The 19,077-nt window shown below is 38.8% G+C and overlaps 1 protein-coding gene across 1 annotated transcript in view; it reads left to right on the forward strand.

Moving 5' to 3' along the window:
- Positions 1-19,077, forward strand: part of COL19A1 (collagen type XIX alpha 1 chain) — a 329,204-nt gene that overhangs the window by 242,468 nt on the left and 67,659 nt on the right. The window contains exons 18-20 of the mRNA XM_039245800.1: positions 314-364; positions 8,690-8,734; positions 13,955-14,017. Of these exons, the coding sequence (XP_039101731.1) occupies positions 314-364; positions 8,690-8,734; positions 13,955-14,017 (159 nt within the window). The remainder of the gene's footprint in view (positions 1-313; positions 365-8,689; positions 8,735-13,954; positions 14,018-19,077) is intronic.

The following is a 19,077-nucleotide window of genomic DNA, read 5'->3' on the forward strand; positions in this document are numbered from 1 at the left end:
ACAACCTCTTACCTGGAGAAGTTTTATGGGTGCAATATTTTTTAATAAAGAATGTGCTGATGGCTGACCTTCTGGTAAAATGTTACACGTTCCCACTTAGGACCCCTCTTTGGATTCATGCAGGATTTAACCTAGAGATACCTTTAGGAACCTGAGAAGCTAATGCCCTTGTAATTCTCTATGAATTAGAATATTTGACTAAACATACTCTTCCTTTTTTTAACTGGAAGATTTCAGGAATTCTTAAATACACTGTTTAAATTCACATTCTTCTGGTGTTTATATATTTATCTTTGATTTATTTCTAATACAGGGACCTCCTGGAATACAAGGAGTACAACAAACTCTTGGATATCATAACAAGGTATGTATGGCTTCTTTTTGTCACATCTATATACACCTTATTAGATTTTATGTAATCATGTATTTGAAAAAAAAAAAGTCTTAATTCCTAACTGCTCAGACCTTGAAACATGATCGCATATACTTAATCTCTTTCCATGCTGAAAGGCTGTTTCAAAAAAATGCATTTTGCTTAGCATCTTTTTACAAAACCAGTATATTATTTTTATAAATTAAAAAATTACTTTGAAGTTTACAAAACGTCATGTAAAAAACTAATGCAAAAACCATGTTTCACCTTGATACTGCTATATGTCCGGTTTCTCTCAGGGTAGAAATAGATTGCTTGCTGCCTTGAAGCTCGAGGAGCACAGTATGTGATGGATTTTTTATCAAAACTAATCTCTGCTGTGCTAAAACCTTGAGCAAACTTTTACATACCATAGGCCAAGACTGGGAGTCTCCCAACTTTCAGGGGAGAGCCACTTTTAAGGGGAGCCACTTCCCCAAGGTTTTTTTAATGTTTTATTTATTTCTGAGAGAGACAGCATGGGCAGGGGAGGGTCAGAGAAACAGGGAGACACAGAATCTGAAATAGGCTCCAGGCTCTGAGCTGGCTGTCAGCGCAGAGCCCGACACGGGGCTCGAACCCACGAACCGTGAGATCATGGCCTGAGCCAAAGTCAGACGCTCAACTGACTGAGTCACCCAGGTGCCCCAATTCCCCAAGGTTTTGAAATTACAATCAGGATAGATGGAATACTGACCTGGAGATACCTGAGTACCAGAAGGCAAGACAGTTTTACTCTCTGTCTCCAAGGAAACACAACAGAGGGGGGGGAAATGGGTGCTGGCAATGGTATAAGACCCCGAGACCTAAGTGAAACCATTGATTGACTCCTCATTTAATAACAAGTATTTGAGGTCTGATCACTCAAAGTGAGGCATTCTGTTCACTGACTAAGATCCCTTCTATACTTGATAGCTTATTGTTGGTACTTTGTGGTGAATAATTGTGCCTCTACACAAAAACTAATTCAGGGACACCCCCCTTTCTGTCTCTCCTCTATGTTTTTGCTTTCCATTTTTATAAATTCCTCTGACTACCATCATTCTTTCTGTTTAGAAATCTCAAAGAGATGCTATGTGCCACCAAAGGCCCTGAAGATAGCAAGTGCTCAGAAAAAAATGTTTATTAAAAGATGAGCTAATTAGTTTTTAAAAATCCCAGTTCTTCTTTGATCAGATTGCACTCAACGTAAAGACTATGGAAAGTGTGGAAGGCTTGTTATACTTTCTAAGTGACCCTGTCTTATATTTTCTCATTTACTTAGATTTTCCAGGGAGTATTCTACTAGGAAGGATGTTTGGGGTATATTTTATGATTCTTTACTAAACATTTTTTTAATAGATCTATCCCAGCTTTTTCAAAACATTAGGGCTTGGCACAAGTGGGAAAAAAAGTGAAACGTATCTAAGATTAATCAGTTAAAGTAAAATGCTTTTCTGTAATGACATCTACTGTCACAAAATAGGATTTATCATAAATGCTTCAAAATAATGAGAATGAGTTGGCTCTGATGTCACAATGTCAGCTAGAAAAACTTAAAGAACACACTTTATTACTATCACCTTTGGTATAAAATTTACCAAGTTGCTACTCAGCTACTTAAATATTTGCTATCCCTTGCAAAACTTTTAAAGCTCATATCTTTACAGACACTACTTCTATATATAGTTTATCTTGCCGATGAGTCAGTTTTTCCCTTAAATGAAGATATATGAAGCATTTATATTTTGGTCTAAAGTTGAGAATGTAAATTTTTTAACTTGAAGGTTTTATTTCCAAAAACTGGGGGCTGACCAAAGCAGGCAAGTGGAGAGTCTTGCTAGTAGCAAACTTTGTAGTACTTTGAACTTAGCTATTATCTTGCCCCAAATAGCTCCAGCTATGTATCCTAATTGCCTTTACAGGACTGAAGCTCACAGGTATTTAGTCCCCCTGTGCTTAAAACATGACTGTGAAGCTGGAGCCTTCCTAGTTAGAGAGGAGAGACCATAGCTTTTCTTCCCCCAAATGATGCATTATAACCACTTAGCATCAAAAGACTTTAGACCCTTCTGAAATTTAATGGAAGGTAGCTTCCCAAAGACTTTACTTGGTTTCACCCTGAGGGTAGTTAGGGCTGTTATATGAGCCCCCATCAGAATGGATGGAGGAGGTAGGGCCCACCTTCTCAGTACTTAAACTGACCAGTATTTCTGAATGGTAACCACTCCATCCTTACTACACCTTTGCAAAGGAAAGGGCCAAGTGTGCCGTGAGGAGCTAGATGCATGTTTTCATTTAGCAGTGACTTTACCCACTTACCTCTGTTTTGGATACTGAGGCAGTTTCAGTTTGCAATTCATTGCATGGAGAGAGAAAGGAACATGAGTGAAACTTTCCTGGAGATTAAATAATGGACCATGTATTGAGACATATAAAGTAACGTTTCAAGGTTAAAATAATCCCTTTTAAATTGGCATTGATTTATGTAATTAATGTCTGCATTTGAGCCTTGGACCTCAGCAACTCAGCTCCCAGTCTTGCAGCCAAGATTCTGCTGAAGCAGCAACCCATGGGAGGACGATCAGCAGGTGACTCGGACGCCCCTCCTCCCCGTTCTAACTGGTGGAGCCCACAGTCCCAGGAATCCTCAAAGGCCAGGGAATTGTCCCGTGGCCCCTTTACAGGAATTAGTCTTTTCGCCTATGATTTTCCTCCTGTCTTCTGGAGGGAAGAAGTTCAGGCATCAGAAACCATGTCACCTCATGGCACAAATCAAAAAGGGAATGGAGTGGGGGAAGGAAGTAAGGAATGGAGAGAGAAACCACAAAGTAAGGTTGGGAAGAATATGTAAGTGTGTTTATGTGTATTTTTGCATGCCCACTTGAGGCATCTCTCCATCACAAAAATAATTGACAAACAGCTGCTCCCACTCTGTGAGATTGTTTGCAGGAAGCAACAATGCTGAGAATATTTTTCCCCTTAAGGAAAATCTGCTCACAATCGGGCAAACTGCTCTTCATTGTTTCCAACTCTGGGGATTTTAATACAAATTTGATAGGCTCTGTCAAATGCTAAAGCCATCAGATCCAGAGCTCCTCACAACAGTCTAGATGGGGAAAAAAGTATTATGTGTGGAGGCAAGGAATGGGTGGATTTCACATCTGATATTGTTTTTAAAGATCCACATTGAAAATGCACAGTTGTGTGATCTTCTATCGTCACGCTCGGTGCGATTTGCAGAGAACCAGTCTCAGCTTCTGGAGATTGACGCTGTGCCTCCCAGCAGCCAATTCTGGTGTTCACTTCTCCAAATTGTTGATCCAAAAAACCAATTTGCTAGCAAAATAATCTATTTTTCTTTCAAGTGTCAAATCATAACTTCATTTTAATATATACACACCAGAAAGGACAGAAAACCTTTCTCCAACAATCAAACATGGAAGGTCTTTCCAAACAGGGAGTTAAAGCCAACCATGGCCTAGAAAGTGAAGGCTTCCTCAGAGACACTAGAGGCAACCCTTCTGAGCCCAGGAGATTCAGAAATGAAATTTAAATCCTAACATCCTGTGTCTTCCTCCCTATGAACCATCTCCTGTGGTCCAACCTATACAAGCCCTTCTTTTCAGCGAATACCTTCTCCAAGTCACATGAGATAGCTTGAGTCTTCCCACTTGCCTGCCTATAGGTTTCAAAAATCCCATTCATCATCTCCCGTAAGAGAACAGAGGACAAGTTCTGACATCCCCAAATTCTCTCTTTTTCTTAAGTTTATTTATTTATTTTGAGAGCGAGAGGTAGCATGAGCCAAGGAGGGGGAGAGGAAGGGAGAGAGAGGGGTGGAGAAAGAGAATCCCAAGCAGGTTCCTCGCTGTCAGCACAAAGCCCGATGCAGGACTCAGTCCCATGAACCGCAAGAACATTGACCTAAGCCGAAATCAAGAGTTGGATGCTTAACCAACTGAGCCACACAGGCACCCCTGACTTGAGATGGCCAGGCAGATTAGCACCCTGCACCACAACCCTTATCACAGCACCACAGCAATTTTTAAATGAACACATTTAAAATGATGCAACTATTTCATTTATTCAAAAGGTATGTAAGAAACCATTCAAATAACATGGCTCCAATAAACAAATGACCTAGTAAAATTAGAATAATATGTATGGCAGAATGTTAGATTCAGAAACACAAGGACTTTGTCTCTTATTATTTCTGTAGAGCCAAGGAATTTTCTAGTGCCGTTAGCTTGGAGAAAGTAGAGAGCAAAATCTCACATGTCAATGCTGCCGAAGTTCAAGTTCAAACCTGCCTTGAGTATTGTTATCCCAAGAGTGGAGAACAGCTCCAGAGGCAACTGAAGATCCTTGATTAGATGGATTTCCTTGTCTAGCTATTGAATGAAGCAAACATATGGTGCTCTGGTAGGCAGTAAATAGCTCTGTTTTTCCTCTAGGTGTAAAAGCCAGTGGAAAAAAAAAAATCAAGATTTTAGAACAGTACAGCATCTGGATAGATAATATGAGCTGGTGCTATAAGGTCAGCATTTCATCCCAATCACAGCATCTCTGATAACCTGTAGGCTATTGAGAGGTGTGATGGGAGAGGGATTTAATCCATGAGGCTGTATTGTAATATGATCTCACCTAGATGCACTTTGGGTGCTCTTCTGTGCTGCGATTCAAGAGCATGGGCCCTCCCAATCCAAAACCCATCTCTGGATAACTCATGTCTTATACCAAAGCATATTCCAGCTTCCCCAAAAATGTCCTACGCTAAACACGGCCAGAGAGAGGTGCTGATGGGTTGTATACACTGATTGGCATGTCCAAATGGCTAGTATATCAGGAAATGCCTCAAATTTATGTTTTATGCAGGTTGCATCCAGGCTACCTATCGTTTGGGAACTGCTGACTCTTCATATATGTGTGTACATGTCTTAGGGTTTCATACCTCATTTCCAGATATGTCCTTGTAATAATTTACAGCTCAGGATTTTGAGAATACAATTTTTTATTTTCAATTTAGACATTTCACCTCAAAGTTAACTAGGAAAAAATGAAGAATGTCTGTCACAAGATCAACAATAACAACAGTTATAAACTACTTATTTTTGATTGGGTAGTATGAATAGTATGAATATGGAAGGCATATTTGAAATGTCAAATTATAGTAACAGCAATCTGAATGAGTGCCTCTGTATATTTTTGTTGTTTAAACATTCCCCTACTTTAGGTGTGCTTAAGCATCCAACTCTTGATTTTGGCTAAGGTCATGATCTCACAGCTTGAGTTCAAGCCCTGCATCAGGATCTGCACTGACAGCATGGAGCCTGCTTGGGATTCTCTGTCTCCATCTCTCTCTGCCCCTCCCATACTCGCCTTCTCTCTCAAAAATAAATATTTTTTTAAAAACTTCCTCTACTTTTACTTTTTCTATCAACACATATATTTTATTTTATTTTTAAACCTATTTATTTATTTTGAAAGAGAGAGAGAGTGTGCGTGCACAAGCAGGCTTCATGCTGACAGCATGTGGAGCTCGAGCCCATGAATGGTGAGAACTGAACCAAAACCAAGAGTCAGATGCTTAACTGACCGAGCCACCCAGGAGCCCCAACACACATATTTTAATAAAAAATGTTAATGAGAAAACACATAAATTAGAATTAGAGGCTTATTTATTCAACAAATATTTATTGAATGTTTCCTGTATGTTAGGTACTATGCTAGGAATGGGGCATTAAATTCCAGGTCATTATGGAGCTTATATTCTAGTGCAAAAGGTGCAAAATTTTTTACCCAAACACAATAATAAAAATAGTAGTAAGTGTTATGAAGGAAAACTACGGTATCCAATGAGAAGGTGAGAGGGGAACCTGTCTGGGAATTGCAGGAGGCTTCTGTGCATGGCATCTTCTAATAGTTGAGACCTGAGGGATGAGTGGTTGCTAACTGGACAAAGAGGCGAGGACGGAGCGATGTCTTAAAGGATGAAATGGGAAGTACCTTGGTCCATTTGAGAAGCTAAAAGAAGCTGTTCCAGATGGAAATTCTGAGGGAGAGCAGTGGCCACCATGATACTGGAGAGGAAAATGAGTTCAGGTCATTTGGGACTTAGATGGCTAAGGGGTTCAGACTATCTCTCTGACTTTACATAGAAAATGTAGGTGTGTGGGGAGCAGGAGTGGATTATAGAATGCCAATTAGGAAGCTACTGCAATAGTCCTGGCAAGACGTGATGATAGCTTGCCTGGAGTGAAGACAGGTAGTATGAAAAGAAGAGACTTGGGGAACAGGAAAACCAGTCTGGATGACTAATGGGACTTGAGGAATAAGGAGGAGTGCCGGGAGCCACACTAGCCTCGCTGGATGACAGTCACAGCAAGGATATGGCACTGTTTGCACAGCTCTCGCCATGAGAAACGAAAACTGGTATCTCTTTCTGCTACTACTGGCTCATGTTGGAAATGAGCCTGCTGGTATTGACCAGGCCTCACAATATTCCATATCAGACCCATATTCTGAACACAGATACCTCATAAGGAAAAGCATATTCCTGCTTTTAGATGAAAGCTCTGTGGATGATTGTCAAGGGGCTCTTCCTGTGGACCTTGCAGATCCAAGACTTAGATAATAAAGGGGGTTAAGAACACAAGAGTTACAATTGAGCCTGGGCCTGAGACAAAGAGCCTAATTTAAAGTTAAGGTACAGACAAGGGCAAAACACAGTTACTACATATATCTTTGCTAATTGGTGAAGCATGGCAGTCCCTTCCTCAAGGCCTACATTCCACAAACACCCTCCCTTACACTGGCAGCTGGGATGAGGATAGATAAGAGTAGCTAAAACATAAACCTAGGTACAAAGACTGACACATTTAGGGCCCCCATGGTAGTTTCCACAAACAAACCAATTCAGAAACATTCATCCTCTTGAGAGCCAAACAGAATGACTCCTAGCATATCTATATACAATTTAACCTATATGTTATCCTGTTTTTCACTAAGAACATCCTGTTATTTCCTTGGTCAGGATGATTCTGCAATTGATAGCCTCTCGTTGTAAGAAATTCCTTTCTCTGACTTCATGTTGTTGCTGAACCTTTAAATAAAGATGCCAAAACCGACAGAGCAGAGATGCCTGCCTGGTGATCAAAAAGAATCTCGGAGCACTCTCTCTCTCTGTCTCTCTGTCTCTCTGTCTCTCTCTCTCTCTCTCTCTCGCCGACTCCGTCCATCCTTCGGGGACCCCTGGACCTGCCGGAACCGGCCTCCGACAGAGGATGGCAGTGTTAACGATATCCCGATTGAAGAAGAAAGACCTCTATGAAAGGGAAAATTTTCAGATTTTCTTTTTTCTTTGATTTTCTTTCTTTTCTTGATTTTTTTCAATTATAAAATGAAATTACTATGTATTTTAACAAGTAACTAGAGAGATACATTCAGAAGAAGTCAACTGTTATGACCCCACCTCTTGACTAATGAAAGTTAACAGTGTGATGTAATGTTCTCATCTTTCTCTCCCATATATGTGTATATTGTTGTATTTTTTAAATTTCAGCTTTGAACCTCTTGAATATGATTTTTTTTTCTAGAATTTACAAGTGGACACAACAAGTAGAAAATTTGATACATGAGTCAAAACTGAGAAGGAGATATATGCTGGGTTTATAAAACTGTCCATATTTGTATAGATAATACCAAAGCTATGGGAGCGAAGAAGGATGCTCAGGAGAAAATACTAAGTCAGAAGAGAAAAGAGTCTGGACAGAGGCCTGAGGATCTAACCTTTACCCCTTAGGAGAGGGAGGAAGGGGACAGGTCAGAGAAATAGGAAGATATTAGGAAAGTGAGGTATTATACAAGTCAAGAGAGTGGCAAGTGCAGCCAAGAGGTTAATTAATGGAATGTCCATTACAGTGAGCACTAAAGATACCATTAACAATGTTACAAAGTCATGTCAGTGGAGTTGTTGGTGACCAAGTGAGGTTGCCAAGCATTAATTTGGAGTAGCAACAATTTTCCCTAAGAGGTGTGGTATTTCTCCTGAATCATCTCCTATGGGGGTGGGTGGGAGGGAAGGGAAGGAAGTCACAGAGAAGATGGATGGTATCTCCAAAGTTGGAGTTTTTCAGGAGTATTTCACAGAATGTGAGAGAGGCAAAAATGATTAACATGGTATTCATAAAAAGCTGTTATGACACTGTTATCTGACTATATTTTTAATGCAGGGGCTGAATGTATTAAAAGTAAATGGACTATTTTTGTATTTATATTTGTCCTATGTTTACCTAGGGAAACCTTGGTGAATATGGAGCTGGTGGCCCAAAAGGAGAGAAGGTAATCAGATTTGCCACACTGAACAAAACATCTGGGGTTTTACACTTGTGTATACATTCACAGGTCAGAGACAGTTCCACTATCACACTGGGTTCTATCCCTAGGGAGGTCAGCCTGCAGGGGGCCCAAGCCTCCCCACCTCCTGACCAGACAGTGAGATCAGGCCCTGAGGGTCTGCTCCTCAGTGATTGATGAATAGCAGTTGGCTATGAGGAAGGGAGCACATCGAGGGGAAATAACTGGAACAAGGTAAATGAAATTGGGGCACAGGCTTTGATTCATAAAGCCATGTTTCATGAATCTGTGTAAGTTGAAAAAAAAAAAAAAAAAAACATTTGAAGACCCCTTTAGTAAAATTCCTCAGGCTCCCAATTTTTGTGTCGTCTTAAGTACCCAAGCATAAGCCATCATGGGGGCTTTTATTGGTGGGGTTTTATAATGTACAATCATTATTATTTCAAGAGTTTGAAAATTAAAATACTGATAAATCTCCATTGTATTCTCCTTGCCATCATCACTGGTTTAATTACATGAACCATGAAGATAACAGATTCCCTTGCCCACTCAGAAAGATGTTTCACTCTGGTTTGATTCTGAAATTGTGATGACCTTGGATTCAGTGTGAATGTGCCATTGTCAGGAAAAAACAATGCACATTAAATCTACAGACAGAGATGAGTAGGTCTGAAAATACTCTGAGGGAATGTGGCCTGCTACTTTCATTCATTCACCCAGTAAAAATTCTCTTGATTGAGGGCAAGGTATTTCGAAATGAATTCAAGAAAATATGACTTCTGTGCCTTATAAATCAGTGCAACCAATCTATTCAAAAGATTATACACCTATCACCAGAAAATACTGCTAAAAGATGGTCTCAACACAAACTAGGAACTTCTTTTAGATTAACCATTGAAAATGAAATTTTCTGCAAAAAAAAAAAATAAGTGAAACCTTGACATTCTTAAAAAGACATCCAGAAAGTATTGATTATACAGCAATAATAAGGCATTTATGTATCTAGGATTGTACAACTAGATTATTAGCATTATTTTCTGTAACCAAATAGCTTACAGAGTTCCTACAACACCATGACAAAACATTACATTTTAAGCAATTACTACTGCGCACATGTGTGCTAATGAGGGAAGAAAGAAAGCCACAAAGCTTGTCATATAGGACAGCTGAGCAAAGAAGAGTACTGTGGCACTTTTAAAGTATTTAAATGATGATTCATTTATTGAAACCAAACAGCTGGCTTCTGTTTTGCTATGTTCATTAGGAAACATATGTTACTTAGGAATTCTTAAGACCTCAATGATGAGAAATTTGATTCTGTAAAACAGGTGTATTTCAAACTCTAAGGACCTTTTCTATTGCTCAAAATCTTTTCTAGTTACTTCAGAATCTTAAGTGGAATTAGAAAATGCCAGTGGCATAATTGTTCCCTCCTCCCACCCAGAGAGAAATAACCTAGAAGAGTCTACAGGGAGTTTGATACAGTACATGATATAAATGTACATATAAAATGATTTGTAAGAATTCTAATTAACAGAAAGACTCTGCCAATAAATAATGCATAAAATCAACTGAAAGACAAGATAGCACTTGCTGGGAAGAGTGAGGTCACCTCTACCTCTACCTGTAGGTACTAAGTAGTTAGTATTTGTTCTGAATCAATACATTCATTTTTTTAAATTACAATACTATTCATGGGTCACCATAATGAGAATTTAAACCTCCTTCAAACTGCCCTCACAGATCTTTGCTTGCACCTATGGTGGACCTTGGTGGTTCTGAACCCTGGCTGCACTTTGAGATCACATGGAGAGCTCTTAGAAAATACTACTGCTCAGGCCTCACGCCCAGAGACTCTGATTTGCTGGGCAGCCCATACCTGTGGTTGACCTGGCATTGAGTCTATATATTTGAACCCATGCAAATAAATCTGAGGGAATGTGTTTAGAAGTGCTTTAGATGATTCTAACAAGCAGTCAGGAGTGAGAACCAGAGGGTGTTGGAAAAAACATGAGTTCTGGGGTCAAAATTCATTGTGCCATTAACTAACCACTTGAGAAAATCATTTTATTTCTCTGAGCATCAGTTTTCTCATCTGTAAAATGGGCATAATTGTGTCTACACAAGGAGTTGATGGCAGGATTGAAACCAAATGAGAGATGAGCTTACTCAAAAACACAATACCTGACACATATTAAGCTTCCACTAAAGATTTGTTCCTTTCCATTCATCTGCTCCAGACTTTGTTCTCATGAAGTCTCATTTCTCTCTCTTTGGTATTCATAGTTGTTGTCATCCTTAATACCTGGTCTTATTCATCTTTGTATCCCCACCATAATTTTGACAGAGAAAGGACCTTATTTATATTGTTGAACAAAAGATTTAGCCAGAAGTACAATTTCAACACTTAAGTGATCCATTATTGCTGTAGAATACATCACTTTTTACTGCACAATAGAATCACAAAAGCAACCTACCACTTAGAACCCAAAATCACAATGAAGCACCAGGACACGCAAACAGCAGCAGAATCTACATAGATCACTCTTGGCTTAGCAGCCACATCCTGTATCAAGAACACTAAAATAGAGAAACACCAACGGACACTAGTTGCTACTAGTAACTGGCCATAGAGATCATGGCAGCAGTGTGACCGGAAGACCAGTGTTGAAATGATGAAATCTGCTCTACAGCTTTCCTGAGACTGGCAGAACATGGCGAAGGAATAATGTGTTTACGGATTGGCTGAGGAGAACTACTCCTTTCTATAGACAGTGGAAGAAGGTAGCAGCACATCTAAGGATTACTACTAAATAAGGAGGTATCTTTTGGTGCCAACTGTCAGGGGGAATAAACTGAGCCTCAGTAGCACTAGGCCTTTCAAATAACATTGAAAGTGTCAAATTAGAGGAAAGCCTTTCCTGAAGCTCAGTAGATTCATCTCTTCTCTTTTAACTCCTACCCACAGTGATAAATCACTGAACATTCATTTTAAATATGAAAAGCAACTCCTCAAGTGTCTAAGATTCAGGTATGAAATGTTTTTGTTTGTAGAATTTTATATGAGGGAATAGGTCCCTAAGATTTCCTCTAAGTCCAGCCTGACCAAGTACCACTCAGAGAGATAGACCGATGCCTCTATTGGGTCCTTCCTCTACATTTCAATGGAGACTTATTCATGTGGGTTCAAATGTATAGCAGCTCTGAATATAATTACTCTTCTTCCTTGTACAATCCCCTCTCCTTCCCCTTTGGTATCAGGCAGATATATTTTAATAGCAATTTCTAGACCCCTTCCCAGATTTCTACTTTTATATTTTGCAGATCAGTCTAACAACTAAGCATATTTTCCCTTCACTCCTATGCTGGGGGATTTTAACACCTACCAGATGAGTAACAGGATGGTCACTCTGTACATCCTAATGATCAGACAAAGCCAGTTGTATATTTTCTCTTTACAACCAACAGCAATTGGCTTTTTAAATGTATCTACCAATTTCTCTTTCTTCTTATTTTGGATAGAATTCATTATATCTAGAAAAAATAGCATCTGCTGCAGTGTGGTAAGTAGAAGACTGATGATGGTACATTAAATGTCTAGGTGCTAGAAGGAAAAATACTTACATTAGTAAAATCAAGATTAATTTTACAAAATATATTCCACAAATCTAGAAGAATCTTTTGAAAAATACGATCTTCTCTATCAATTGCACATGACACACTCCATCTTCCTCTAGTGTAAAGTCACAAGACACTGATTTAGATAGAAATGTGGAAATGAGCCAACATTTTTGGAACTGTAGTAAATTTATTTGAAGTACTTTGGGTAGCTTTAAAATAAACAGATAAACACATCCAAAGAATGGGGAAGACATAGAGATGTGCACTACCTCCTTGTTTAAAATAAAGAAAAGCTAGAGACAACCCAAATGCCCAGCAATGGGGCTTGAGATAAACCATGGTATATAATAACATTATAGAAAACTGCCCAGTGGTTACAATGAGTGAACTAGATCTATATGTATAATAGGAATGGATATTAAAAACAACCTTGAGTGGTGAAAAGAAAGTTACAGGATATCGTATACAGAATAAAGCTACTTGTGGAATTTGTTTTAAATATCCAAAATAATATATTGTTTATGATTACATATATGCAGTCTGAAAAAATACAGACTGAAAATATAAACACTACATTCAAGAGGGATTCCTCTGGGACAGAAATAGAGGGGGAAATATAGGAAATTTCTTCTTAGATTGCAAACTTTTGTATTACTTTCATTTGGAGTACCTAGTACACAGAGATTTGACATATTCGACTTTATGTTTTCCTTTTTTTTTTTTCAAAATAAAAAATGTATGAGGCAGGTGAAAACGGTATATGCCCAGAAATGCAATGGTGAAAATCATTTTGCAAAAATGCTTTTGAAGTTGGAAGAAAAACCAGACATACTTCCAGTGGCTATATTTACTTTAACCATCATGTGATATTCAAGGATCTTGATAGATGCTAAAAGGAAGCACAATGCTGATGGGATCCTCCAAAGTCTGATTAGTGATCCATTTCCTTTCCACAGTATTAGTTCTAAATTGTATTTTCTCAAAATACTTTTTTATATGTCACATACAAATCCCTCTTCAAGATCTCTGACCAGAACATCTTACACATTCCTAAGCTGCTGTTACCACATGGACAAGAATGCCTTCTTTGTCCACAGCCAGTCATTTAAGTGATTATATCAATGCTGGAAACAGCTGAGCGACTCCCTTTTCTTCCCATGGCTCCCCACTCCTCCACCTCCCTCCACCTAAAAAAGGAAAGAAGTGTCTGAGACAAAATGAGTCTTGGATTATTGTCAGTTAAACAATCTGATGTCTTTAAGATCACACACACAAAAAAAAACTTTTGGTAAAACAGGACAAAATCATATTTTTTTCTTCTCTGAATCTTTTCTTGAAAAATAATTTGTTTCACATTAATTTTAAATATCATAATGAATATTATGGATTTCTGAGAGAGCTAAAGGCATTGTGAAGTGCTGACAAATACATGATAGTATAACTGCATTCAGAACTCCTCATTGTCTCTTGGACGATAGTAGGTAAATTCCATGGCCAGAAGGAGCACAGTCACTCTTGAATCTGAGAGTCACTACAGTCCTTATCTGACCTCCTGCAAAATCACTCCTCTGCTTTTCTCAATAGGGTGAACCTGGACAACCAGGATTTCCAGGGTCCATTGGCCCTAAAGGTCAAAAAGGAGAATCTGTAAGTATTACCACTTTTAGGACAAAGGAAGAATATTCAAAAAAATAAAATTAAAAGTATTTTTCCACTCAGCCCTAATTCTGTGAACCTTGTTTGGCAAACAACAGTCGATCAGATATTTGAGCAAATGCTCTATGTGAGGCATTAAGTCACTTAATCTTTTTTTTAATGAGATAGGTAGGATATTATCACTCTTATTCTTAATATGAGGAAACTGAGGCCAGAGAGGTTAAGTAACTTGCCTTAGGTCATGCAGCTAGTGTGTTAGAGCTGTAAATTACACTTAGATAGACTGATTCTAGAATACAGGGTTTAAAAATTACTAAGCTGCCCTGCTGTAACTAAACATTATAACTATAATAAATAATAAAGCCAATATATAAAATAATTGGAGCTAATCTATCCAAAAGATTTAAAAACTTGGATCTATCTTCTCTTAGTATACTTTCTGAAGTTATTTTCTTTCCTTGGTTTTTATAAAAATCAAAGTGGCTTTTTAAGCCACTTTTCAATATTACTGAGACCACTTTCTTTCAAAATGTAATTCTTGTGTAAGGGGAGAAAACCTAAATTATCATTTATACTCAAATAGGACTACCTAAAGAGATTACATGAATCCTAGTTCAAAAATCACTTTTAAAAAATCCTACTGAAAAAAACAAAACCCACCGCAGTCCATACGAATCAGCAAGACTCAGACTTAAATTTTTATCTTTATCAAAAAGTGTAATATGTATATATATGTATGTATGTATGTATATATATATATATATATATATGTATAGAGAGAGAGAGAGCACTGGGTGTTATATATAGGGGATGAATCACTGGAATCTACTCCTGAAATCATTGTTGCACTGTATGCTAACTAACTTGGATGTAAATTTTAAAAATTAATTAAACAATAAAAATGGGGGAAAGTGTAATACCTTTTAAAAATCCCTTTTTCCTGTTTCCTTGCCATTGTGACCAAAGGATATAAGTTTACCAGGGATAGTGACTGCAGAGGTCACTAAAATGCCTGTACATTAAACAGAAACAGTATTTAAAGTATTTAACATTACAAAATCAAATTTTCCCTGTGCTTCCACTTGAAAATTTAGGCATCTTTGGCTATGACAGTAATTTTTCAGACAGCTTTAGAGTCAGTGCTATTGCCCAAGTACCTACCACAAGCTGTCCTCCCTGTAGAGGCCATGCTGGCCTTTCATGTCTAGTCCAAGCTTCCATATTCAACTTCAGCAACTGACAGTCTCTACAGGGTTTCCCAACTTTATAGTTCCAAGAAAGTCCGAGAAACTCACGTTCCACAAATCCAGCCTGGTGATTGTTCCCCTCCGTCTGCTCAACTATTCCTGATGTTCCACACTTGTTGGCAACTCTTAGCATTCTTAACTGCATCTCTAGGTCTACCCTGTCTCCCCTTCTAGCTTGGACACTGACACTCACGTCTTAAACTATGAGGTGATGCGTGGCAGACCTGGACTTCAGATTTGCAAAAATTCTACTGAAAAACAGGAAGGGCAGAGAAAAAGGAACTTGGAGTGGGTTAAGAGCAGTGTTTCTCACGTGAAAAGTGCATTTGAATCACCTGGGGATCTTTTGAAATGCAGGGTCTAATTTAATAGGTCTGGGTGGGGCCTGAGAGGCTGCATTTCTCAATAGCTCCCAGGTGGTGCTCATGCTGTTGGGCCTTGGGTCATGCTCTGAGTAGCATGGGTGGGAGGACTTCACAGTTTGTAGGAGATTCCGCTCTGGCTGTCTTTCCCACCACAGACGTTTGCGGCAGCCCACCTACCCTACTTAGATTACCATTAGCTATACCCAGGAGAAACAGACTTCTCCTTTTTTCTCTTTGCTAGTTTCCTTATACAGTAGTCCCACCTGTTCAAGGGGGATAGGTTCGAAGACCTCCAGTGTGGATGCCTAAAACCACCAATAGAACCCAACCCTCTACAGTTAGCCCTGAGCAACACAGGGGTTAGGGGCACTAATCCCCAGCATAGTCAAAAATCCACATATAGCTCTCAACTCCCCAAAATTTAATTACTAATAGCCTACTGTTGACCAGAAGCCTTACCAATAAGATGAACAATTAAAACATATTTTGTATGTTATCTGTATTATGTTGTATTTGTACAATAAGGAAGCTAGAGAAAAGAAAATTTGAAGAGAACCATAAGAGAAAACGCATTTTACAGTACTGTACTATTAAAAAATCTGCATATAATTAAACCCATGCAGTTCAAACCTGTGTTGTTCAGGGTCGACTGTATACACTTTTTTTTTTCGTATACATAGGTACCTATGATGAAGTTTAATTTATAAATTAGGCACAGCAAGAGATTCTCAACAATAACTAATAATAAAATAGGACAGTTATAACAATATACTGTGATAAGCTATGTGAATGTGCTCTCTCTCAGAATATCTTGTACTGCACTTGCCCTTCTTGTGCTGAAGTGAGATGATCAATGCCTACGTGAAGAGATGAAGTGAGGTGAATGACGTAGGTGTTGTGACATAGTGTTAGGCTATTATTGACATGATGATTCCTCAGAAGGAGGATAATCTGCTTCCAGACTGCAGTTGACTATGAATAACAAATCATGGAAAGTGAAATCACAGATGAAGGAAACTACTTTAACATCTTGCCTGCCTTCCTCTCTGCCCCCCACATAAAAGAAACACATGTTTACAATGCTATGCAGAGTAGTTTAGCTCTTTGTGGTCTCACACTTTTTTTTAAATGTTTATTTATTTTTGAGAGAGAGAGACAGAGCACAAATTAGGGAGAGGCAGAGAGAGGGGGAGACACAGAATCTGAAGCAGGCTCCAGACTCAGAGCTGTCAGCATAGAACCTGACATGGGACTCGAACCCACAACCCATGAGATCATGACCTGAGCTGAAGTCAGATACTTAACTGACTGAGCCACCCCGGCACCCCTCTCACACTTTCTATTCCAGTACAGATTCTGCACTTGACTTAGCAAAGTCACCAAAAGGCCAAAGAAGAGGAATGGTTTTCATCCAGATTTGAGTTCTGCATCAGTTATCCTGAATGGCAGTTTTCCCTCCGCTACTGAACATTTAGAATATGACTTTATGTGTAACATATCAGAGCTAAAGTATACTTAAGAGAGCATCTGGTTAAACCTCATGATTTTACAGATAAAGAGAGGTTTTAAAAGGCAAGTAACTTGACCCAGATAGTGGCCACTCGAGCTAGGACTAAATATCAAGTCTTGAGATAACCAGTCTCTGCTTCCTGGTTTTATTTTGTTTGTTTTAACCTGTTATTTTAATCAGTATGGCTTCACAGTGGCTCTAAATACGCATGATATAAGCAATGTGATATAAGCAAAAATAAGCAGTTTATAAGCAATGTGGCCCACTGCTCATATCTAAATAACATCATCTCCTTTCTTAAAAATCAAATAGAATTTTTTGAATTAAGGCTGAAAGACAAGAATATAAACAAAGCTCTGATTTAATGTATAACAATTAACCAATAATAAGAGATTTTTAAAAAAATTTTTAAGCTTTATTTATTTATTCTGAGAGAGAGAGAGAGAGAACGAGCATGAGAAGGGGAGAGGCAGAGCTAGGGAGAGACAGAATCCCAAGCAGGCAGCACAGAACCTAATGTGGGGCTTGAACTTATGAACCATGAAATCATGACCTGCGCTGAAATCAAGAGTTGGATGTTTAACCTACTGAGGCACCCAGGCGCACCAACCAATAATGAGATTTAATCATGTTGGCTAGATATGGGGCATAACAAGGTAGGCTAAGTTATGCTAGGTAACACATTAACCCTGAAATCTCTGAGGCTTAATGCAAGAAATATCATGTCTTGCTCATTCTGCATGCCCAGCATGATTGGGTTGGGAGGAATGGGTGTTGACAGTCACTGCACTGAGGTACCAGGCTGATTACCACAATGCAACTCAGCCATCTAGTAGACACAACCTTCTCAGTCATCACTGCAGGGAAAGTGGGACTGAAACATCTTGAATGGGCTCTCCTTACCTCAGCCTGCAAGTAACACATGTTACATCTACTCACATTGCATTGCCAATACTAGCTGAATGCCTCCAGGTAACTGCAAGGGAGCTAGGAAATATGAGAGAGAAGAAGGTGAGCCCTCTAGTTCCTAGCACATAGTACATGAGGTGCAAACCACAGAGGTTTATTTACTAACTACTTCTCTCCCATTAGTGATTCGTTTAAGAGATCGTCAGTCCCTAAGAGGACCATATAGTTCTCACATTTGCTCTTGACTTTCATATGCAAAAGAAAAATATTTTTAATGTATGGTCTCCATCTTATTGTCAAATCACTCACTTCAAACAAGTGAATCAAATTACAAATCAAATCAGACTGAGCAACCAAAGCCTGGACTTGAAGTCAGGTTGTATAGGTTTAAATCCTGAATGACCTCTCACTGGCTATATGACCTTAGGGAAATTACTTAACTTCTCTGTGCCTCATTTTCCTTATCTGTAAATGGGTATACTAATGGTGACACATAAGAACTAACTAGAACAGTGACTAGATCAGTGTTTGATACATTATGAGGATTTAATGAACATCAGCTATTACTGTTATATCTGCATAACTTAAAATTCTTTAATGAACTTTTACCAGACACCAACAGGGTACACCAGAGATATTGTGACAGTCTAGATCAATTAAATCCCTATATCCGTAGAGTTTATAGGCAAGATAAACAAGGAGACATAAAGTGGGTGAGTGCTATTTTAGGGGAAATAACTCAGTTATGCATAACCCTTCTGAGTCTCTTTCCTCTTGCTTGAAATGGGACCATGTCTTGCCCACAGCACTGTTGTGAAGAGTACACGAAATCATGTACATGTAACTGCAGAAAAGAAGCTAATGAGAGAAAGCCTCAGTGTGTGTGTGTGTGTGTGTGTGTGTGTGTGTGTGTGTGTGTGCGCATGTAGGGCGGGGGGAGAAGGAGAGGGAAGGAAAGGGAGAAAAAAAGAGGGAGAGAGGGAGGGAGAGAATGTGATCAGCTTCTATGTGAACCATGCA

Source organism: Hyaena hyaena, unplaced genomic scaffold (assembly GCF_003009895.1).
Source record: "Hyaena hyaena isolate Hyena2069 unplaced genomic scaffold, ASM300989v1 scaffold_271, whole genome shotgun sequence".
NCBI lineage: Eukaryota > Metazoa > Chordata > Mammalia > Carnivora > Hyaenidae > Hyaena > Hyaena hyaena.